The sequence below is a fragment of the Balaenoptera physalus genome (assembly GCF_965194825.1).
Source record: "Balaenoptera physalus genome assembly, chromosome: 2".
Taxonomy (NCBI): domain Eukaryota; kingdom Metazoa; phylum Chordata; class Mammalia; order Artiodactyla; family Balaenopteridae; genus Balaenoptera; species Balaenoptera physalus.
Genome location: NC_138883.1, coordinates 116,796,875 through 116,816,114, shown reverse-complemented (window position 1 = coordinate 116,816,114; position 19,240 = coordinate 116,796,875). Strand labels below are relative to the sequence as shown.

Below are 19,240 nucleotides of genomic sequence, written 5' to 3'. Positions count from 1 at the left end.
ACAAAAACGTCATCCTCTTTAATACACTACCAGAGATTCAAAAGTATAGAACAATTCTGCCATCACGTTCCTATTCCGTTCATGAACACCTACCTATACCTGCAGTAAGCACTAGAGGATAAGCTATATTTGCAACACTGTCATGTTACCCTTATACCTAACATTTAAGACTATGTAGCTGAAGTATTTTCTTTAGTATGTTTTCAATGTCTAAAATCTAGAAACATTAACCATGCTTTTAATTTTTTTTTAATTCGTAGCTTAACAAAAATCTTTGCTTTGGGCCTCCTGGTCTGTATTCAGAGTTTTCTAATTACACTAAAATAATTTGATTTCGCTGCAAATGAAGAGAGACAGGAAAACAAACAGGCCCCCTGACAAGGTGATACTGGCCGGCCAGCTCCCTAGCAGCCAAAATTAAGTTATAGAAGTCTGTCAAAGGCTGCTATTTTGTCTCCTAAGTTTTCCAGGGGGGTTTTCAAAGGGCAATAAATCCCGAATAAATAAAGTCATTCTAATAAACGTGCAGAACATGCTTTGAAATTCAATATTAAAACAAGGCAGACAAGGTTTCACACTTGGAATTTTACAGAAATTAGATCCAATTATGAATTTACGCCTCAAAAATAACTACTACTGGGTCATCCCGAATTCACCTGAGTTACTCTGTATTAGCAGTTCTGTGGAGTTTAAATCAACGACTAACTCAGGCCAGCTGAATTCCTAAATTTGCGAAAACATGCTCTCGCCCCATCCGCAGAAGGTAATGACGCCGAAAGCTTCCAGGATTTGTCTCATTCAATGCCTAATCCAGGGGATTAACAGAAACTGTCTCTGCACGGGTGGTAGTGCTTCCTTTCCAAACCTCATGAGACAGAAAACATGGAGCTAGGAAAAGAGCCATTTCCGATGAAAATCTCCTAGAGCACCCCAAGAGAGACCCCAGTCCTAGCACAGGCCCAGAGCTGCAAAGAACTCAGCAGGGCCCCAGACGGAGCAGTTCCCGGGAGTCGGACCGTGTCGCCCCGGCCACCCCGAGGCGCTCCAGCCACGGCCACGCATTTCCCCAGCGGCAGCTGCGTGGGACACAGGCCGACCGCCAGCCCCCATCTCCGCTCCGCCTGGCCCTGCCCAACCCCGCCTGGCAGCCGGGACACCGAGCAGAACCTCAACGCTCACCGTCGCGAGTCTCTGCTCAGCCATCTTAGCTCCGCCCGCCGCTGCGAGGCCGGAAGTCGGCTGTTTCCCAAAAGACCAGGCAAACGGAAGTCGTAGGACTGGGAAAGCGGGGAGGGGCCTGAGTAGGGAAAGAAGTAGATCGCCGAGCGGGAAGCTTTGCCTGGGAGGAGGAGGGTGTTCTGGAAGCGGGGAAAGGGTTGGGTGATTTCCTGCGGCCCACTTGGCTCTAAAGGAGCTGGTGAGGGAATGCGCAGCCAGTCGTCCCCTTCATCCCGGCCAGCCCCTACCGCCCTACACCATCGTGTGGACGCTGCTTGAGAAACCCCCAAAAGCGCTGGGTGGAGTGGCCAGCCACAACTGGGACGGCAGCGCGCCCTCCCGCCGCCTGGCCCTGCTCTGCTTTGACGCCACCCAGCATTTATTTCCAGCGTCTTTCCGGGAGTCCCGGCCCTCAAGCCCAAACCCTACGGCGGAGAACCTCATTCTCGCCTTACATAAAAATTCCTTGTTTCTCGGCTGTCTTTGTCTAACTAAGGTATTACCCGCCTCATCAGCCTCCCACTTTTGTTTACGCTAGAGTTTGCAAATCCGCTGCTGGTGGGCTGCATTTGAAGGCAGTCTTGTTTTGACTGGAAATACTTAAAAATCAGGAGATCTCGCAAGAAAGCCAGAAATCCGGCCTCGGGATAAATAATGATCCGACAGTGGGCCTGCATTCCTGCTTGGCGGTAAAATAGATCTGAAAACAGCTGCTACTGTACTTAGGCATTTGTTGGCCTTTTTGCCACAGTCCTGTCTTCCCAGCACACTTAAGCTGTTTTACATTACCTTTCTAGCCCCTGCTGTGGTGAATTAAATGCTCAGGCTTTCCACTGGGTGACCGTGGAAATACGTGGGCTTTCGAGTCAAACATGAGTTCCGTATTTGACTACTGCATGACGTGAGCCAGTCATTTCTTTGAGCTTCATTCATTCCAGTACCAGGAGCTATGCGATGAGCGAAATACGCGGGATCCCTGACCTTCGAGTGTAGCGAGGAAGTCACACATTAAATAACGTAAGCAAAGTTTATGAAGAAACAGTTCACTAAAGAAGAAATACAAATGCCTCTTGAACATACGAAAATATAACTTTGCAAGGAAGAGAAAACATGCAAATTAAAGTTTCCAAGAGATATTTTCCACCTCTTACATTGTCAGAGAACAAAAATTTTCATTGAGTTGTGGGTAAACATGCATTCTTCATCTGTGGCTAGAGGGAATGTGAATTTGTACAACTTCCATTGACAGCAGTTTGGAAATTACTACCCAAATTTAAAATGCACATAACCTTTAACTTCTTTATTTTAATTCTAGGAATATATTCTATAGGTATAAATGTGGAAAATGACTTTAAATACAGAGTTATTCAATGCAGCATTGTTCGTAATAACCAAAGCCTGAAAACAACCTAAATGCCCAATAATTAAGGTTAAAGAAATAATGATGAGCCCATACTGTATGGTACATGAAAAAGAAACCATTTACATAGCGATATAGAAGAATTGTCAAGATATATTAACAGATAAAAACAAAGTGCAGAAAAATGTACATAGGATCTGTTAATAAAAGAAGGCAAAATTAAGATGAAAATTATGTACATAATTGCTTATATACTCAAAATCTCTGAAAGGATATTCAATATGCTAAAAGTAGTTACTTGTAAGGAAGAAAACTGGGTAGCAGAGGGACGGGGAAGGGAAGAGACTCTATACCCTGTTACAGTTTGAATTTTGTATGAAATGGAAGTAGTTACTTGTAAGGAAGAAAACTGGGTAGCAGAGGGACGGGGAAGGGAAGAGACTCTATACCCTGTTACAATTTGAATTCTGTATGAAATGGATGTATTACCTATTCCAATAACAGAGAAAATTAAAAGAACATAACTATATAATTATAATTGTGATAATGCTGAGGAAAAATACAGAGTAGTAAAAGCAAATAACAGGGAGATCCAATCTAGACTTGTTTGGACAGGGAAGTTTCCCTGGGTAAGATATGTTTAAAATGAGACCTAAAGGATAAGGCATTAGCTCGGGGAAGGGGGATAAGGAAGTGGGCAGGCTGGGGAAAAATTCTAAGGCAAAGGAAAAGCTTGTGCAAAGGCCCTGAGGATGGAAGCAGCTTGGCCAGTTTGCAGCACAGAAAGACCAGCATGGCTGGAAAGAGGAAGGGGAAAAGAGTTGGTTGCAATAGGTGGAGAGGTAGGAGAGACTAGTGGTGCAGATCCACAGAGGCCATGCGAGGGATTTTACTCTAAGGACATTGGGAAGGCACTAGAGAGTTTTGAGCAAGGAGTAACATAGTCAAAATTAACATTTAATTCATGTTAAATGAATGAATGTGTTCATGTTAGCTAATGAGTGGAGAATGAATTGAGAGGGGGACAAGAATTGATCATCTAGGGGTGACTAAAAGGATACTGCAAATGAAATGGTAAAACAGTTCACTTGGACTAGAGTGATGGGAAAAGGAGAAAAAGTGAATGGATTCTCAAGAATTTTAGGAGGTAAAACAAATTTCCTAAGGTGTAGAATTGGATATGGGAGAATGAAGGAAAGGGATATAGATGTCACAGAAAGATTACTTCATTTCTAACTTTAAAAGCAACTGAGTGAATAGTATAGTCAGTTACTGAGATGGGGAGCCTTAGGGAAGATGATGTTGGTAGAAAGCTCATGAGCATACTTCCTAATATATAAAATCTCCCTGAAAGGGGTCCTGTGAGAAGTAAATGACATTTTTTGTGCCTATGTTATTAAATAGGTAGAAGCCATTATTATATGCTTAAAAATCTCTCCTTTGACCCCAGATCTTAGAAAAAAGAGCACTTTCTGTGCAAGGGCCCTTTTCATGAGAAAGCACGTTGGTTTCTCAAATGTCAATAACCAAACTTAATGTGCTAATTAGATAGGTAATTAGAAAAAAAATCTCAAAAAACATAACATCTTCACAGGAAGATCCCAGAATCACATAGATAATGTTTCTTGTATAACATATAAGTCTTCATTTCCCTTAGAAAACCTCCTTGGATGTAATCTTGTTTATCAGGATCATTCAAGTCATATAGCTGGGTAAGACATTCCAAACAAAATGGTATTTATCTTTTTTACCCCATGGTAGGGGCTGAGGAGGCAAGAGAGCAATCTGACATCAGTAACTTTTTAACATCCCCAATATATGTATAAAGAAGGAATTACAGTTGAGTTTCTACATTTGAAATACTTTAATATGTCACTCCTACTCTGGCAGGGTCTACCAGCTTTGTTCTGACACCACCTGCCAGGCAACTCTCCAGCACCTCATGAGTCTTTTGCGGTATCCAGTCTTCCCCAAACCCATACCACCAACTGCTGAGAGCCCAGCCAACACCTTGAGAAACACTTTGAATTAATATGAAGCTCCAGGGGCCTTCATGAAGCATTTTAAATATGCCCATTCCTGATACTACAGATACTCAACCACAAATGTGGGCAAAGGCATATATACTGCAATGTTTGTGAGAAAAAAAAAACAAAACTGGTAACAATCCAAATGTCCATCACCAGGGACTGTTCAAATAAACCACGGTACAACCATACGAAGACATATTATGCAGTCTGTAAAGGACTTCAAGATGGTGAAATAGTTAAATGAGAAAAACAAAGTATAGAAGATATAGTATGGTTCTATTTGTATTAAAAAAATAAGGAGGGAAGATATGCACACTTTTTGTATACAGAATTTTGAGAAACAATCAGGAAACTGGTAATGATGTTTGTCTCTGTAGAGGGAGTAGAGAGGACTTGGGAACCTATAATGGGAAGGTAATTCGCTTTTCATTGTTCACCACTCTGTAAAATTTAACATTTTATTATCCATGTATATATAATTTTTAAAATTATTTTTAAAATATGTAAATGAAACTTTTTTTTAAACTCCCATTCCTAGAATTCACTTCTCATTTGTATGTAGAAAACCACAGGAGAATATATCTCCCACCCTAGCAAACAAAGGCTAGATTAGCTAGAAAATCAAAAATATTTTTAACTCATCAGAAAGCTAAGGACATAAAGAAACCCTAAGTGAACTAACCTCCAGAAAATGCTAAGTCCTTCATAGGAGAGAAGAGATACATGGCTGCTCATATTCCTGGCTGAACTATGCTAAGAAGAGAAATCCACCATAGGGGAATAAAGAGAAGCCAGTTGAAATTTAACAAAACTGTCAGCCTCATGGAGGCTGGCATGACATTAGAATCTAGAGGACCCAAATCCACAGAGAAAACCTGCACCCACCCACCAATCTTACCTCTTGGATCTTAAAAAAGTACAGGTAGGTAGTAACCAAAAGTGGGAAGGGGGTGTGTATAATAGAAAAGTTGAGACAGATTACTCCTTCCCTTGAGGTAAGTGGAGACTTTCCCAAGTGCAAGATAACCTTAAAATGAGGAGGCAAAGCAGGAATGCTGAGAAATCCACCACAGATACGCTTGAAGGCTGAGAGTGAGGCAGGAGGGCTGAGAGACCCATCCCCCAGGCATTGTGGGCATTCTTCCTGAAAAGACTAAGGGTAGGGCACACACAAGAGCTGAGAGAAATACCTCTCTACCCTCCTATCCCAGTGCCCAAGAAAATCTGGCAGCTAGGCTGGTTTGTCCACATTTTCCACTAGAAGAGATCTCCTACATTTCCAAAAGCTGACACCCTAGCTACGAAGCAAAGTCAGGGTGAACTGAATCAAACTAAGGCTGCAATAGTGCCCAGATCTAGGTCAAATATACATCAGATTGACTGAGCCATTACTCAAATGGCTGAAAGAAAAATGGGCATGCCCCAATTTGAAGTAATACTTACTTCAGTCTCTCCTGTTTTTTATACAAAACGTCCAGCATACAATCAAATATACAAGACATGTGCAAAAGCAAGAAAATAAGATCCATGGTCACAGAGGAAAGGTTCAAGAGAAGCAGAATGAGAAATGACCCAGATGTTGAATTATCAGTGGGATCTTTAAAATAACTCTGGCTGAAAGTAAAATGCTTAAAAATCTAGTGGAGGCTAAAATATTACAATCAATAGATAGGGTTTTTGAAATAACTATGATGAAAATGCTTTAAAAACTCTAGTGGAAAATGTGGACAACATACATGAAAAATGGAAAATTTAAGCAGAAACATAACTATACAAACATAATGAAATGCTAGAAATAAAAAATACAGTAGCAGAAAGATTTCATCAGATAGGTTTAAGAGAAAAGCATCAGGGTACATGACAACAGCTAAGTGTCAAGTATTCAAACTAAAAACAAAAAGAGAAATGAATGAGGGAAAATCACCTGAGATCCGTAGGATAATGTCAAATCATCTAATATAGGTGTAATTGGAGTCTCAGAAGGAGAGGCAAGGCGGAAGAGTATGGAACAGAAGAAATATTTGAAGAGATAATAGCCAAGAAATACCCAATATTAATGAAAGACAGCAACACAGATACAAGAGGTTCAGTAAACTCCATACAAAGAAAAACATACCTAGACATATCATAGTCGATCTGCTGAAAACCAAAGATAAAGAGCAGATGTAACCATGGGGGGGAATCACATTATGGACAGGGAGACACATAAAAATGATGGATGATTTCTTACCAGAAACAAATGAGACCTGAGGACAAATAAATGACTTTAAAATACTAAAAGAATAAAAGGTCAACATAGAATTTAATATTCAACTAAAATACCCCTGAAAAATAAAGATATTCTCTGACAGATAAAAGCTGAGAGAATTCATCTTTAGAAAAACTGCAATAGAACAAATGTTAAAAAGAAAGTTCTTCAGATTAAAGGGAATTTATAACACATGGAACCCTAGACTTGCTGGAAAACATGAACAGAAATAATAATGAAGTATTGTGGGAAATGAAGTATTCTGTGGGAAACAGAATAGAGAGCCTAGAAATAACTACACACACATATGGTCAGTTGATTTTCAACCAAGATGCCAAGTGAATCTAATGGGTGAAGGAAAATCTTTTTAAACAAATGTTGCTGGAACAACTGGGTATCTATGTTGAAATAAACCTTGTTCTGTACAAATAATTAATTGGAGATGGATCATATACTTAAATGTAAAACTCCAAACCATAGATTTAAAAACCTAAAACCAGTGAGATGGATAATAGATAGCCATAAAACCCCAAACCATAAAACTTCTAGAAGAAAATACATTCTTTGTGAGCGTGGGGGTCATAAAATCATAAAAGAAAAACTTGATAAGGTGGACTTTATCAAAATAAAAATTTCTGTTCATCAAAAGATCCCAGTAAGAAAGTGAACAAACCATAGTCTACAAAAAAAAAATCACAGCACATATACCCATCAAAGGACTTGTATCCAGAATTCACAGAATAACCACAATAAAAAGACAATTCAATTTTAAAATGGGAAAAGACATGAAAGACATTTCATGAAAGATATACAAATATAAAACAAGCATATGAAAAGTGCTCAACATCACTAATCATCAGGGAAATGTAATGTAAATTAAAATCATAGAGTTATTTCATACCCACTAAAATGGCTAATATAAAAAACACTGATAATATGAAGTAACTGAAACTCCCATACATCACTGATAAGAGTACAAAATGATAAATCACTTCAGAAAACAGGAAGGCAGTTTCTCAAAAAGTTATGACTCAGCAATTTTCTACTCTTAGGTATTTATCCAAGAGAAATGAAAACATGTACCCACAAAAAAAAAAAATATAACTTAAGAATATATATATAATATCCTTATTCATAATTGCCCCAAATGAAACAACGTAAAAGTCCATCAATAGGAGAATGAATAAACAAATTGTGGTATATTTATAGAATGAAATGCTACTCAGCAATAAAGAATAATTTATCAATACATACAACAATATGCATGAGTCTTTAAAGCGTTATAAATGAAAGAAGCCAGATGTAAGAGTACATATTATATGATTCAGTTATATAAAGTCCAAAAGCAGGCAAAATAAATCTTCAGTGAGAAAAATCGGCAAATGATCATTGGAGTAGGGAGGGGAGCAGGGATGATTTGAAAGATGAACAAGGGAACTTTCTGGGTTAATGGTAACTATATCTTCTTTTGGGTGGTTATCTCACAGAGGTATACAATCGCTGAAACATCAGTCTGAACACTTAACATGTGTGCATTTTATAATACATTGATTTCTATATATCAACTTAAAATAAAGGTGAGTTGAGGATACCTACTCCAGGAGCATCTGTCCCCGACCCTTTACTGAACTGTCTGATTTGTTCTCCTCAGTATGATCTTTGGGCTCTAATCTGTTCAGGGCTAGGCCCTTGATTATAGAATTTATCTTAAAGGGCATACAATCCAGTGCCCCTAAGAAGTAGCATTTAGAATCTGTGAAGCGATTCTGTGGAACCAACAGTTCATTTCCATTGGTTAGTGAGCAACCATTTGACCATTGTAAGGCACTGACTTATACTAATATGATTTTAACATGAATCGATGGTATTAATACTTAACTTACCCTATTGCAAGGTAGTCAAAACAATGGAGTAAAAATCAATTCTTCAAAGGTATGGAGAACACTATTATTCTTCATAAAAACCATCCTCTGGTATTTGCTGCCATGACATTTACAATGCTCTAAACCAGTCACAGGATTTTGGATACAAATTTATTTCCTATCCAAAGTAGGTGGACACTCAGATCATGCTTCCTCCTTTGTTAGAAAACACTATAGTATTTGCTCTAGTTATGTAGAAATGAACCACAAGTCAGGGTCATACGGTAGGAATTTATTAACAAACCAACAACTTTGTTCATACCAGGAAGACTAGCAATTAGGTTATAAATAACTTGAGAGCAGGTGCAAGAACTTACAATTCTAGAGCATTCTATTAGAATGTCTACTGCCTAAGTAGACCCATAAGAGATGCTCCATGAATTCTGGTTATCATTTTACACGGCACTCCCTTTGAGAAAATGATGTGACCTGCAGAGGTGGGAGTACACACAGGGAGTCTCCCTGTGAGAGGAAGGTGGGAAATTCAATAAGTAGTGATGTTTTTGGATAGGGTCCCTCAGAAAACTCAGGACAGTGTGTTTGCTCACTCCTTAGGAATCCCAACTTGGCCAACTGATTCCAGAGAACCAGATCCTCACTGCAAAAGCCCTGATTCACAATTCTAAGAAATCGTCATTTAACATACACTGAAGTGGTTTCTAGGGCACTGCTTTGTTTTTACCCACACAGAAACCAATTTTAACCATCAGAAGGAAATCTAAAATCTAGAGAAGCAAGTTTTCATCCTAGACAGCTTTCTGGAGAATTATCTATCTACAATAGAGAATTCATTTCTTTAATCACCTTCCGAATTCTCACTCTGAAAGAAACTTGAATACTCCGTGGCAAAAAGGAGGCAGCTTGAAAATTAAAAACCAAACTTTTATACAGGTGGAGTAGTGAGGAGGGATATACAGGTGCTAAATAAAACACCAAATCAGGAAATGTTATTTTGTGCACAGGAAGCCATATCATCAGCTCAATATCAGCAAGATTGCCTCCTGGAAAGGGTTTGGAAATATGAGACTTGCTTTTTTAAACTCTCATTAAAATGCCAGGGTGGCTCTGAAATGTGAGGGAGAAGAAAAAGGCATACTTTGGGTCCTTCTTAGTAGAGTATCTGAGGTTAACAACAAAAAGACATGTTTTGAACAGAGAGGAGCCAAAAATAAGAATTAGTCATTGAGTCTCCTGAGGTTGGAAATCCCCTAACTAGTCTATGTAATTTTAGCAGATACTTTTGGCAAGGTTGTTTGAGAAGCAGCTATAGTAGTGAAAAGAATTTAGTGTAGTGGTCAAAATGTGCCTGCAGATCTGCCATTAACTGGCTGGGTGACCTTGGGCAACCCACTGAGTCTCTATGTAGAATCAGGATTAAATGCTTCAGACAAACAGACCCCTTTGTTCACTGCTGTACCTCCAGTGCCTAGAACAGTGCCCAACACCGTGGGTGCTGACAGAAGGAACTCAGGCTTGAATCTTCATTCTGCCACTTACAAAAGGATGACCTCAAAGAAATAACCCACCTTCTTTGCGCTTTTATTTTATTTATAAAATGGAGATGGCAACTATCTCATATGATGTGCAATTTTTAAAAGGTGGCCATGAAGCATTTAGTAAACACTAAATAAGTTAGCCATAATTATCTATTACATACAAACTCTTTACATTTATTTAAAAGAGAAAAACTTTCAGGGCATTTTGGTATTGTCAAGGACACCTGTGATGTACAGCCAGTGAGCCATGATCTCCAAAATCTGCCTCCCAATCCACAGGGGTAACCCCCCAAAGCCACATTTGTACCAATGATCTTGTTCCATGGCTCTGTCTGGTTGTCTACATGTGTCTGGGACAGTTAACACGTAACACCTAGAGCTATGGGGGTGGCTGACAGAAAAAGCAAAAGCCTTTAGAACGATGTGGATGTACAGACTGCAGACAATGCCAGTTTAGGAGTCCAAAATGGCTTTCTAGTTCCTGGATCCGATCTCATTCTGCCTTTGGGAGTCTATGAGACAGCTCTGTATCCTTATTTTTTGCCTAAGTTAGTACTAGTAAGCTCATTATTTGTAACTAGGATTTGTTTTCCCATTAATTTTCTTTGACCCTCACAATATTCCTATAAAAGACAATATAACATGATAGAATGAACACATGGAATTAGACAAGCACAACGCTGCCATAAACTCTGTTAAGCTCGAGTTAATAGTCTATACACCTTTCTTCTCATTTATAAAATAGGAGAGCAATGCCTACTGTTTTAGGGCTGCTTAGAAGATACAAATAACATAAGTAAGGCATCTGGCAAGAAGCACTCAACAAATTATAGCTCCTATTAGTATCCCCATTTTACAAAGGGAAAATTATGGCTGAGAAATACTGATATTCTTTCTACTATGCCAACTACACTGGGAATAAAAATAGGAAAATCCACTGTCTTCTAACATACAAGTTCATCAAAAGAATGAAAGTGACAGCAAGAAACTTGTGACTTTCAAGTGCTCTGAATTTAAGTGATTAAATGGAATTGCGCATTGACTTGAAACAGATAGCTTAACCACTCAACAATTTGCTCAGACTCTACACTAATTTACTTCCAGATAGGGTTCTCTCCCTGGATAAGAAAATATATTGCCAGTTGACGTGAATATTCTACTGAGCTTGTCAGTTCTACAGTTCTTTTGGTTTTGTGAATTTTATTTTCTCCAAGGTGGACCACTTACCAAAAAACCAACAAAAAAACAAATTGGGCGCTTCACACTATACCCGAGGAGGCACCATTCCACAAAACCCATTCAGCTAGGGCCTACAGTGTGCCCCTTTCCTGAGCTTGTAAATTCACCCCACGTCCTATTGTCCCTTATGACTAGAGTGCTCAACTACATTCCTCTTTGAAACTATGTAAATATCTAGAACCTTGCCTACAGGTCTCAGACTGCACTGCACACTCATCAGGGTTGGGGATGGGGATAAGACTTTAAAAATTATTGATGTTCAGGACACAACCCAAAGCAATTAAATCATAATTCCTATGGGGTGGAACTCAAGCATAGTGTTTTTTGGTTTGTACTTTTGAAGTTTCTCAGTGATTTCAATGTGTAAAATGGACATTAAATTGGAACACAAGTTGGAAAATGACAAGGCCCATGTGCAGTTCTTTGATTCACATTTAAGAATATTTTAAATTAATGACCAACATTTCAAAATTGAGAGGATTCGCGTAAAGTGTATTTCACAGGCTCCTCTGAGAGCCCACTTAGCCCAGGGTAGTCTATTAAAATATTTACCTAGTTCTTGTAGCCATCTGAGTTTGAGACTCTTGGTATTACTTGAAACCCCTGGATTACTGTGGTAGTAAATTTGTGCTTTTGGCATTATTAGAGCTGCTAGCTACCAATGTGTGGCTGATTTATACACTAATTGGTTCCTACTCTGAAAATGGCCCTAAACAAGCATATCTATAGTTTAATCGTAGTCTGAAAACTGCTTTTCAAAAGAATCTCATATTATTTTCCCCTGCCTAAATGCTATTGCTTAGAGAAACATCAACCACAGTTGCCTCCACTCCTGTAGTAGGCAGTATTTGATTACTTCCAGTTGAGCATTTCCGAGTCAGCTATTTCATCTTGGGTAATTAAGTGGAAAAACAAATTCCTTAAAATGAACCAGAAATACACCAACTTTATCCCCAAAGAAATCTGAAAAAATGAGGGGTTCACACTTTTTCCTGTTTCTGAAGGAGCCAAGATTTCCCCCTAAATGCTCACTACTTATCTTCTGAAAGTCCCATAGGCCATCCAGTTCCAAGAAGAAATGCTGAGAAACAAAGGGAAATGAGCTATTCTGTGCATTTTCAGTTACAAAACAACTTCTGTAACAAGTTCCAATAGACTATCCTAAATTCTTCACATTGGAAATTCATTTGAAATAACTAGACCTACAACTGCAAATTACTTGGCCCCTGTTTATCAAATCAAATGACGCTGAACTGTTTACTGTCAACTATCACGCAGTCTTCTCATGATGCCTGTCCTAATCACCAAGATGGGAAGAGCTATTCTTCTATCCATGGCTGATTTATTTGATGAGGCAAAACACAGAGCCACATTAGTTGCAAACTCTGCAATAGCAAATTGAAGATCAGAGATGGTACATAGCCTTCCTCTAACAGTAGCAGTGACAGGCATTTATACAGTCTTTGATGTGGTTTAAAAGTACAACACCGTAGATAAGAACCACCTTTCTTGGTATTGAATGCTAGGTCATTCTGAGACCAGATTAAGAAAATATGATACAAAGAGGTAGTATGATGTTCATCGGATAGAAGAAAGCTGGAGTCCCAGATAGGAGAAATTGTGAAATCTTGGGCAAGTTACTTAACCTTGTTGAGCCTTATTTTCTTTTATAAAACAGAGTAATTTCTACCCCACTTGCTTTAGACAATGATATAAGTTAAAGTGCTTTGAAGATACAAGTGATAAATGAACTCTCATAATTACAGATCCAAATAAGACCAAATTAAATTGTCCTAAAATCTGGACTTGGCTAGAATATCAATAACAAAGATCTCAACTCTGGGACCTTCTTTAAGACAACTCTCCCTCCATTCTTATGGGAGATATCAGCTTCTAAAAGTGAGCTAAGTGGAAGTAATGTGAAGGAGTTTTAAGCATGAGAATGACTTTTTAAATATTTTATCTTTATAAATTGACAAAGATCTACTGAGCATTTAATATCACTGTTACAACATGAATAGCAATCTAAATTCAATGTTCAAGACACAGAAATTGGAAGTCTTCCAGAAAATGCTCTGAAGGCTTCATTAACCAAGATAATTGTTGGGGATAGTCTCATTCACAGTTCCCTGAAAAGAAACTGAACCAAACCTTGACATTTCATGTTAAGTAGGAACAGTGAATAAGGCACGTAATACAGGTGACTGTTAGGCCACCGTCTTTTTTTTTAACTATAAAAATAAACATAAGTAACTAATGGAATAACAAAATAAAAGTTTATTTTATTAGAATTAGGAATGTTCTTTCCCTCTGGGCAACCTGAACAGTCCAGTTACAATGAAAATCTAAGAACAGTTATTTCCACAGCACAGGGTGCTCTATGCACAAAATTACAGGGTTAGGAGCATTTAATCAATTTACCGATCTGATTGTCTCACCAACCCGCCCCCTCCCATCCCCCAAGTGCTCTATACTGGGATTTGTAGCTAAAAGATTTTGTTACATCAAGTCCTTTTCGCTCTTATACTAAATTTCAGTTCCTAATCATGGTTCATCCACATTTTACACTGCAGATTCAACCATTTCAAATCAAGTCAGTCAGTCTTGGATCTGTTATATTTGTGTGTATGTATACACCTGTGTACTTAATATATTTATTTAAACACACATAAAACACATACAATCTGGGTCGCAGCAGATTACACAGAATTTAGAGTCTGATGATATTATATACTACTCAATTTTACCACTGTGGTTTGTATCCTGCGCTTTGGATCAACATTTTATTGTAAATCATTTAATGTCCATCTACTGCTCAATGAATTGTTCAAATGAAGCATGCACTTTTCAGAAGACCTCAAGAAGACAGGGAGACCCTGGTGCTGACCATGAATAGAGCCCTCTGACAGAAAGACTTAGGTAGGTGAAACAGGGAAGCTGTCATACAATATGGCTTGCCTATCCCAGCAGGGGTCACTGAAGTTACTAACAATGAAAGCAATTAACTCAGGGAATTCTGTCAAATATGGAGACAGCTGTTAGAAGCTTGGAAGTGGAAAATGCCAATTCATCTTGATCCATACAAATTAGGGAATGCACCCACAATTGCTATACCCTCAGGTAATATGCCAACACTGAAACTAGAAAGCAGCTCTAAAAAGCACTGTTCCTCCATGGGTGGGGGCTGATATTATGAAGTGCACACATTGTTTTTGGATACTTGTTGTAAGGGGAGCATGTAAAAAGGATTTATGACACTCAAACTTAGATACTGCAGTTAACTGGTAAGGTTTTTTAAAAACACCACACATACACAAAACATTTTAATGGAACCACATATATCTAGATAGCAACTCTGGCTGCTTTTCAAAGTTACCAGGGAAAGGAACTTATTCAAGCTTTCTTTAAAAAAAAAAAAAAATCCTTAGTTTTGATAAATGTCTTTTAAGATTGATGCAGTCATTTAAAATAAAGTCAAATGGTTGACAGGAAAAGGGGAGGAGAAGAGAATACGGAAGCAGACACTGAGTTCAGATTTGCACCTAAGGTGGCAAGAGAAGGGAGGATAAAAGGTACAGGTAAAGTGGATCCTAAAGCAACAAGTGGTTTAAGGAAGCAGCATAATATATTCAGCAAACATTCACTGATTTTTGATGGGAAAAGAATAGTTGCAAGTACATCTCATGTAACAACCTTTTCTAAAAGGAAAAGTAGGGTTGATTTAGCAAAGCCTAACTTAGGCAAAAGGCCAGAGGAAAGTGAACCTACTTCCCAATGATGTAATAAGATGTACAATGCAAGAGCAGACAAAGCTGCCTCACAAACGGTAAACACTCCCTAGGCGCAAGACATTTAGAGGAAGACAAAGAGGTCCTTCAGCCACAAGTGGTATTTAGTATTAAGACCTCAATCTAGTTGCCTAGTTCACTCTGTACTCCTGTATAAAACTGACAGATTTAGGGATGCTAATCTGTTGAAAAATACCACAGCAAGAATGGCCTAAACAGATACATAGTTAATAAAACCACCACCACCCTTTACTTTTAACATAGCTCTTAGTAGAAATTTCATAAAAATGGACATCACAGCTAAAACACATTATTAATTCTCCTATTTGCTGACAATAGAAAAGAAGCAAACAGTGGTTTCTATTTAAATGCACTAGATGGGAATATCAAGTTCTAGGGTGTTTGCCTTCAAACTGAACCCACAGCAACACACATAAGCAATTTCAGTATCTGCCATTTTTAATTCACAATCTGAAACTAAGTGAATGGCTATTTATTTATATTTAAAGGAAAAACATTCTATCTGACACCCTAACGTAAAGAAGGGTGAGAGAAGAGCCATAACTAAAATCTTAAAAGGCTCAAAGCAGCAATTAAGGGGAAAATTTTTTGAAATGTTTCCTCTGGATGTGGCAGGAAGCCTTCAGCTATATGACACGGGCACACAAAGGCTTACGGAGATGCATGAGGCCGTGGAGAGGGATGAGGTTGGGGACTAGGTGATTCTTGAATTGCAGCAGCAAAGCTCCCTGTTGCAGCCCTTATCAGGCCATGGCATTCAGTCAGAACTTGACTTCTCTATACCCAACCAGGAGCTGGGAATTCAGGGCATGAGGCCCATGGAGAGCAACAAACATATCAAACCAGAGAGGGCAAAGTAATCTCAGGAAAGGGAAATCAAAGAGCTCTAGATAGGTCTTCCAGAGGTGCTAAACCAACACACCTTTTAGCCCAACCCTCAACCCTGGAAAGATAAAGCAAACTGAAAGAAAATGCACAGCAAAAGACATAATCTTGAAGATTTTTAAAGAATAAATATTTTTTGTAATTAAACATTATGCAAACACGTGCCACGCTTGCTTTGTCCATGCATATGCGCTATATACAATTTTGAAAAATACTGTGTTGTCCTCTTGTTTTAAAAGTCATATACAAAGTTTTTTTGTTTTTTTTTGTTTTGTTTGTTTAATCCCTCTTTCTGCCTACCCTCTTCCCCGCCCCAAGAATTTTCTTTACAAGGAACTAATCATCATTCACTCATGACCTTGGGGTATGAGAGAGAGACAGTCTGCGTGTTTGGGTGTATCTGTATGTGCATGGGAGGAAGGGGAAGAGGTCCTTTACCAAAGTACAACAAAATGGCTGGTTTGGACATGAAAAGCAGTGTCAAGGAGCTATTTTAAATTTTAACTGTACTACACTCAGGAAAAAGAAAATGAAAAAAAAGGAGTCAGCTTTGAGAATGAAGCTACGTTACAAGTTAAAGTTGGAGGGCTTTTAGTGTGTCTGTCACACTTTTGTTGGCGGCCTAGAATACTGTTGTACAATGGTTTATCTACCTTTTTTTATTACAATATAATTTACTTAAACTTCCCATTAACAAAACAGAATTCTGGTACTATAGACCAGCGGTGTCAGAATAGGCTTAGTGCCTCCTTGCTTGTATTTGTTTTGTTTTGTTTGTTTTAATTGCATGAGCACTCTAGATGGTAAAGTTTTCAGAGTTCATTTTATGCAGGGCCATTCTCAGTCCTCAATGTACTCCCACAGATCTTTTTCATAGCCTTCATGCACATGCTGTAACAAAACCCTTCGTCGACTCTCACAGTATCTGTAATCAAAGAGAAAAAAAAAACAAAACAACCCATTGTCAGCCTCCAATAATTAAAAAAAGAGGCATTTACTTATTTTTTAAGGTTCCCTACAGTTTATCCAGACTTAGAACCAAGCACCTGTTTTCTGTTGTTGTTGTTTGTTTGTTTTTGGCTGTTCCGCATGTCTTGTGGGATTTAGTTCTCCGACCAGGGATTGAACCCAGGCCCTCAGCAGTGAGAGCTGGGAGTCCTAACTACTGGACCACCAGGGAATTCCCCCAAGCACCTGTTTTTGTTTTTAAGAGGCACATTTTCAGGTCTAGATGTAAAGACATGACTATTTCTCATTTTAAAAAGGTATTTTTTGAAGTTCCCAGTTTTGGGAAATTAATTCTAGAGCAATAAAATAAAGGCCTTAGAAATCATCTGACTCAATCTTGTCATTCTACAGGTAAGTAAACAGTTTTAGGAAGAAGTAGTTTCAGGGGTTATTTATTCACACCTGTAAAATCTTAAAGTACTAGTGGCAGCTATAGCTGGCTAAGGGAAGTGAAAATATTACTTAGGACTAAATCTCCAAGTCTTCCAAATTCCCAAAGGTTTCTACTACTATTAAAAAGATATTAGTATTTGCCAGAAAACAACTGTGGGAGAAAGAGCTCCATGTTGAGAAAGCAAACATTCTGCACCTTTCACTTAAGTGGTAACATATCTTAAAGTATCATCTATCTCTAGGACAAAGTAAATCTCTCCTTAGAAAAAACAAATCTTAGAAAAACTCTTTAAAAAGTTTGGGTAGCTCACTTGTCAACAGCCATGATCCACAGGATCCCTAGGCTAGGGCCAGCATCCTAATCTCACCCCTCATCCTAATAGCCACTTGCCCTTTTGGGGCTCCTTCTTCCTGTCAGGGCAGCAACTACATAGATACAACTTCATGGAAGAAGCAGAATCAGCCAGTGGGATAAACGGCTGATTTCCTCCCTATGCCTGACTAGCACTATCTGGAATCTGTTGCCCAAAGGACAGAAGCAATCTGTGAGAAACATGGCAGCAGCTCAGTTACTGAATATGCTAAACCCAAGTTTCACCATCATCTAACTTCACCACTAAGGCATACCAGACCACCGGTGGCAGACATTTTTGTTCAACAACTACTGGAGAAAACCTTACCTGTACTTATCTTGTACTTTCTGCTTTATATCCTGCAGAGAGTCTTGGGAAATATCTCGTTCAAGGTAGCCCGAGAGCACCTCTGTGGCATTCTCTAGATCTGCTTGGTTATTCTGTAAGAGGAAGAAGAATATATAGTAAATTTTGCCTTCAAAAGAAAGCTAAAAGATAAACCATCTTAGCTGCTTCCTTGATAGACTGTGGCTCAGCACCAATTTTGTAATTTTCACAGGTGGTTTAACTGCACCTGTAAAGCCCTTCATCACTTTCACCCCTAACAACTTGTTTTTTCTTTTCCAGGACAATTTTTTAAATATTAAAAGAACTAAAGATTTATCCATTACCTCTGGAAGAATATTAATGACAATCTGAAAGGACATAAGAAAAAGTTTTTGGAATCTTCCAGTTCTGAAAACTGCTATTGGCTAAAGCTTGAGGAAAAATTAGAAACCCATTATTCTTTATATCTAGCTAGATATCTACTTCTTGTAAGAGAACACTGTATGGAAGATTAAAATTTTGTTATCCTTTACTACTATGGCTAGTTCTATATATTTACCGATATAAATTCCCATCTGCTAGTCACTGTTATTACCCAGCCATCTATCAACATCAATGTTGCATGCATCAATTTTAAATGAGCATCTCTACTTGAAAAACCTCTACTGCTAAAAGGCCCCCTTTTAGTCATTACTTCTCCACAAAAGGCAAGCACCGTATTAACTTCTAATACCATGTATTAGTTTTGCCTGAATAAAGACTTTTGAAAGAACTTATGACGTGCCAGGTGTTACATAAGCATTATACATGGATTGTCTCACTTAAACCTCTTAACATTTATAGAAAACTTATCCCCATGCTAAAATAGAGATATAGACGAGGTTAAGTAATTTGCTTCAAGTCAACAGAGCTAAAAAGTGATGAAGTCAAGATTCAAATTCAGGGCTAATTC

General features: G+C 38.4%; 2 protein-coding genes across 5 annotated transcripts in view; both read right to left on the bottom strand.

Moving 5' to 3' along the window:
• The window catches only part of BBS4 (Bardet-Biedl syndrome 4), a 57,195-nt gene extending 43,571 nt beyond the window's left edge, over positions 1–13,624 (bottom strand). For both annotated transcript variants that reach the window (XM_082444054.1, XM_082444055.1), the window contains exon 1: positions 1,180–13,624. In XM_082444054.1, the coding sequence (XP_082300180.1) occupies positions 1,180–1,203 (24 nt within the window). In that variant the 5' untranslated portion in view covers positions 1,204–13,624. The remainder of the gene's footprint in view (positions 1–1,179) is intronic.
• A 151-nt stretch (positions 13,625–13,775) lies between these two features.
• Positions 13,776–19,240, bottom strand: part of ARIH1 (ariadne RBR E3 ubiquitin protein ligase 1) — a 117,060-nt gene continuing 111,595 nt past the window's right edge. For all 3 annotated transcript variants that reach the window (XM_082443938.1, XM_082443937.1, XM_082443936.1), the window contains 2 exons: positions 18,289–18,401; positions 13,776–17,132 (listed from right to left, as the gene is read on the bottom strand). In XM_082443938.1, coding sequence (XP_082300064.1) covers positions 17,048–17,132; positions 18,289–18,401 — 198 coding nt within the window. In that variant the 3' untranslated portion in view covers positions 13,776–17,047. The remainder of the gene's footprint in view (positions 17,133–18,288; positions 18,402–19,240) is intronic.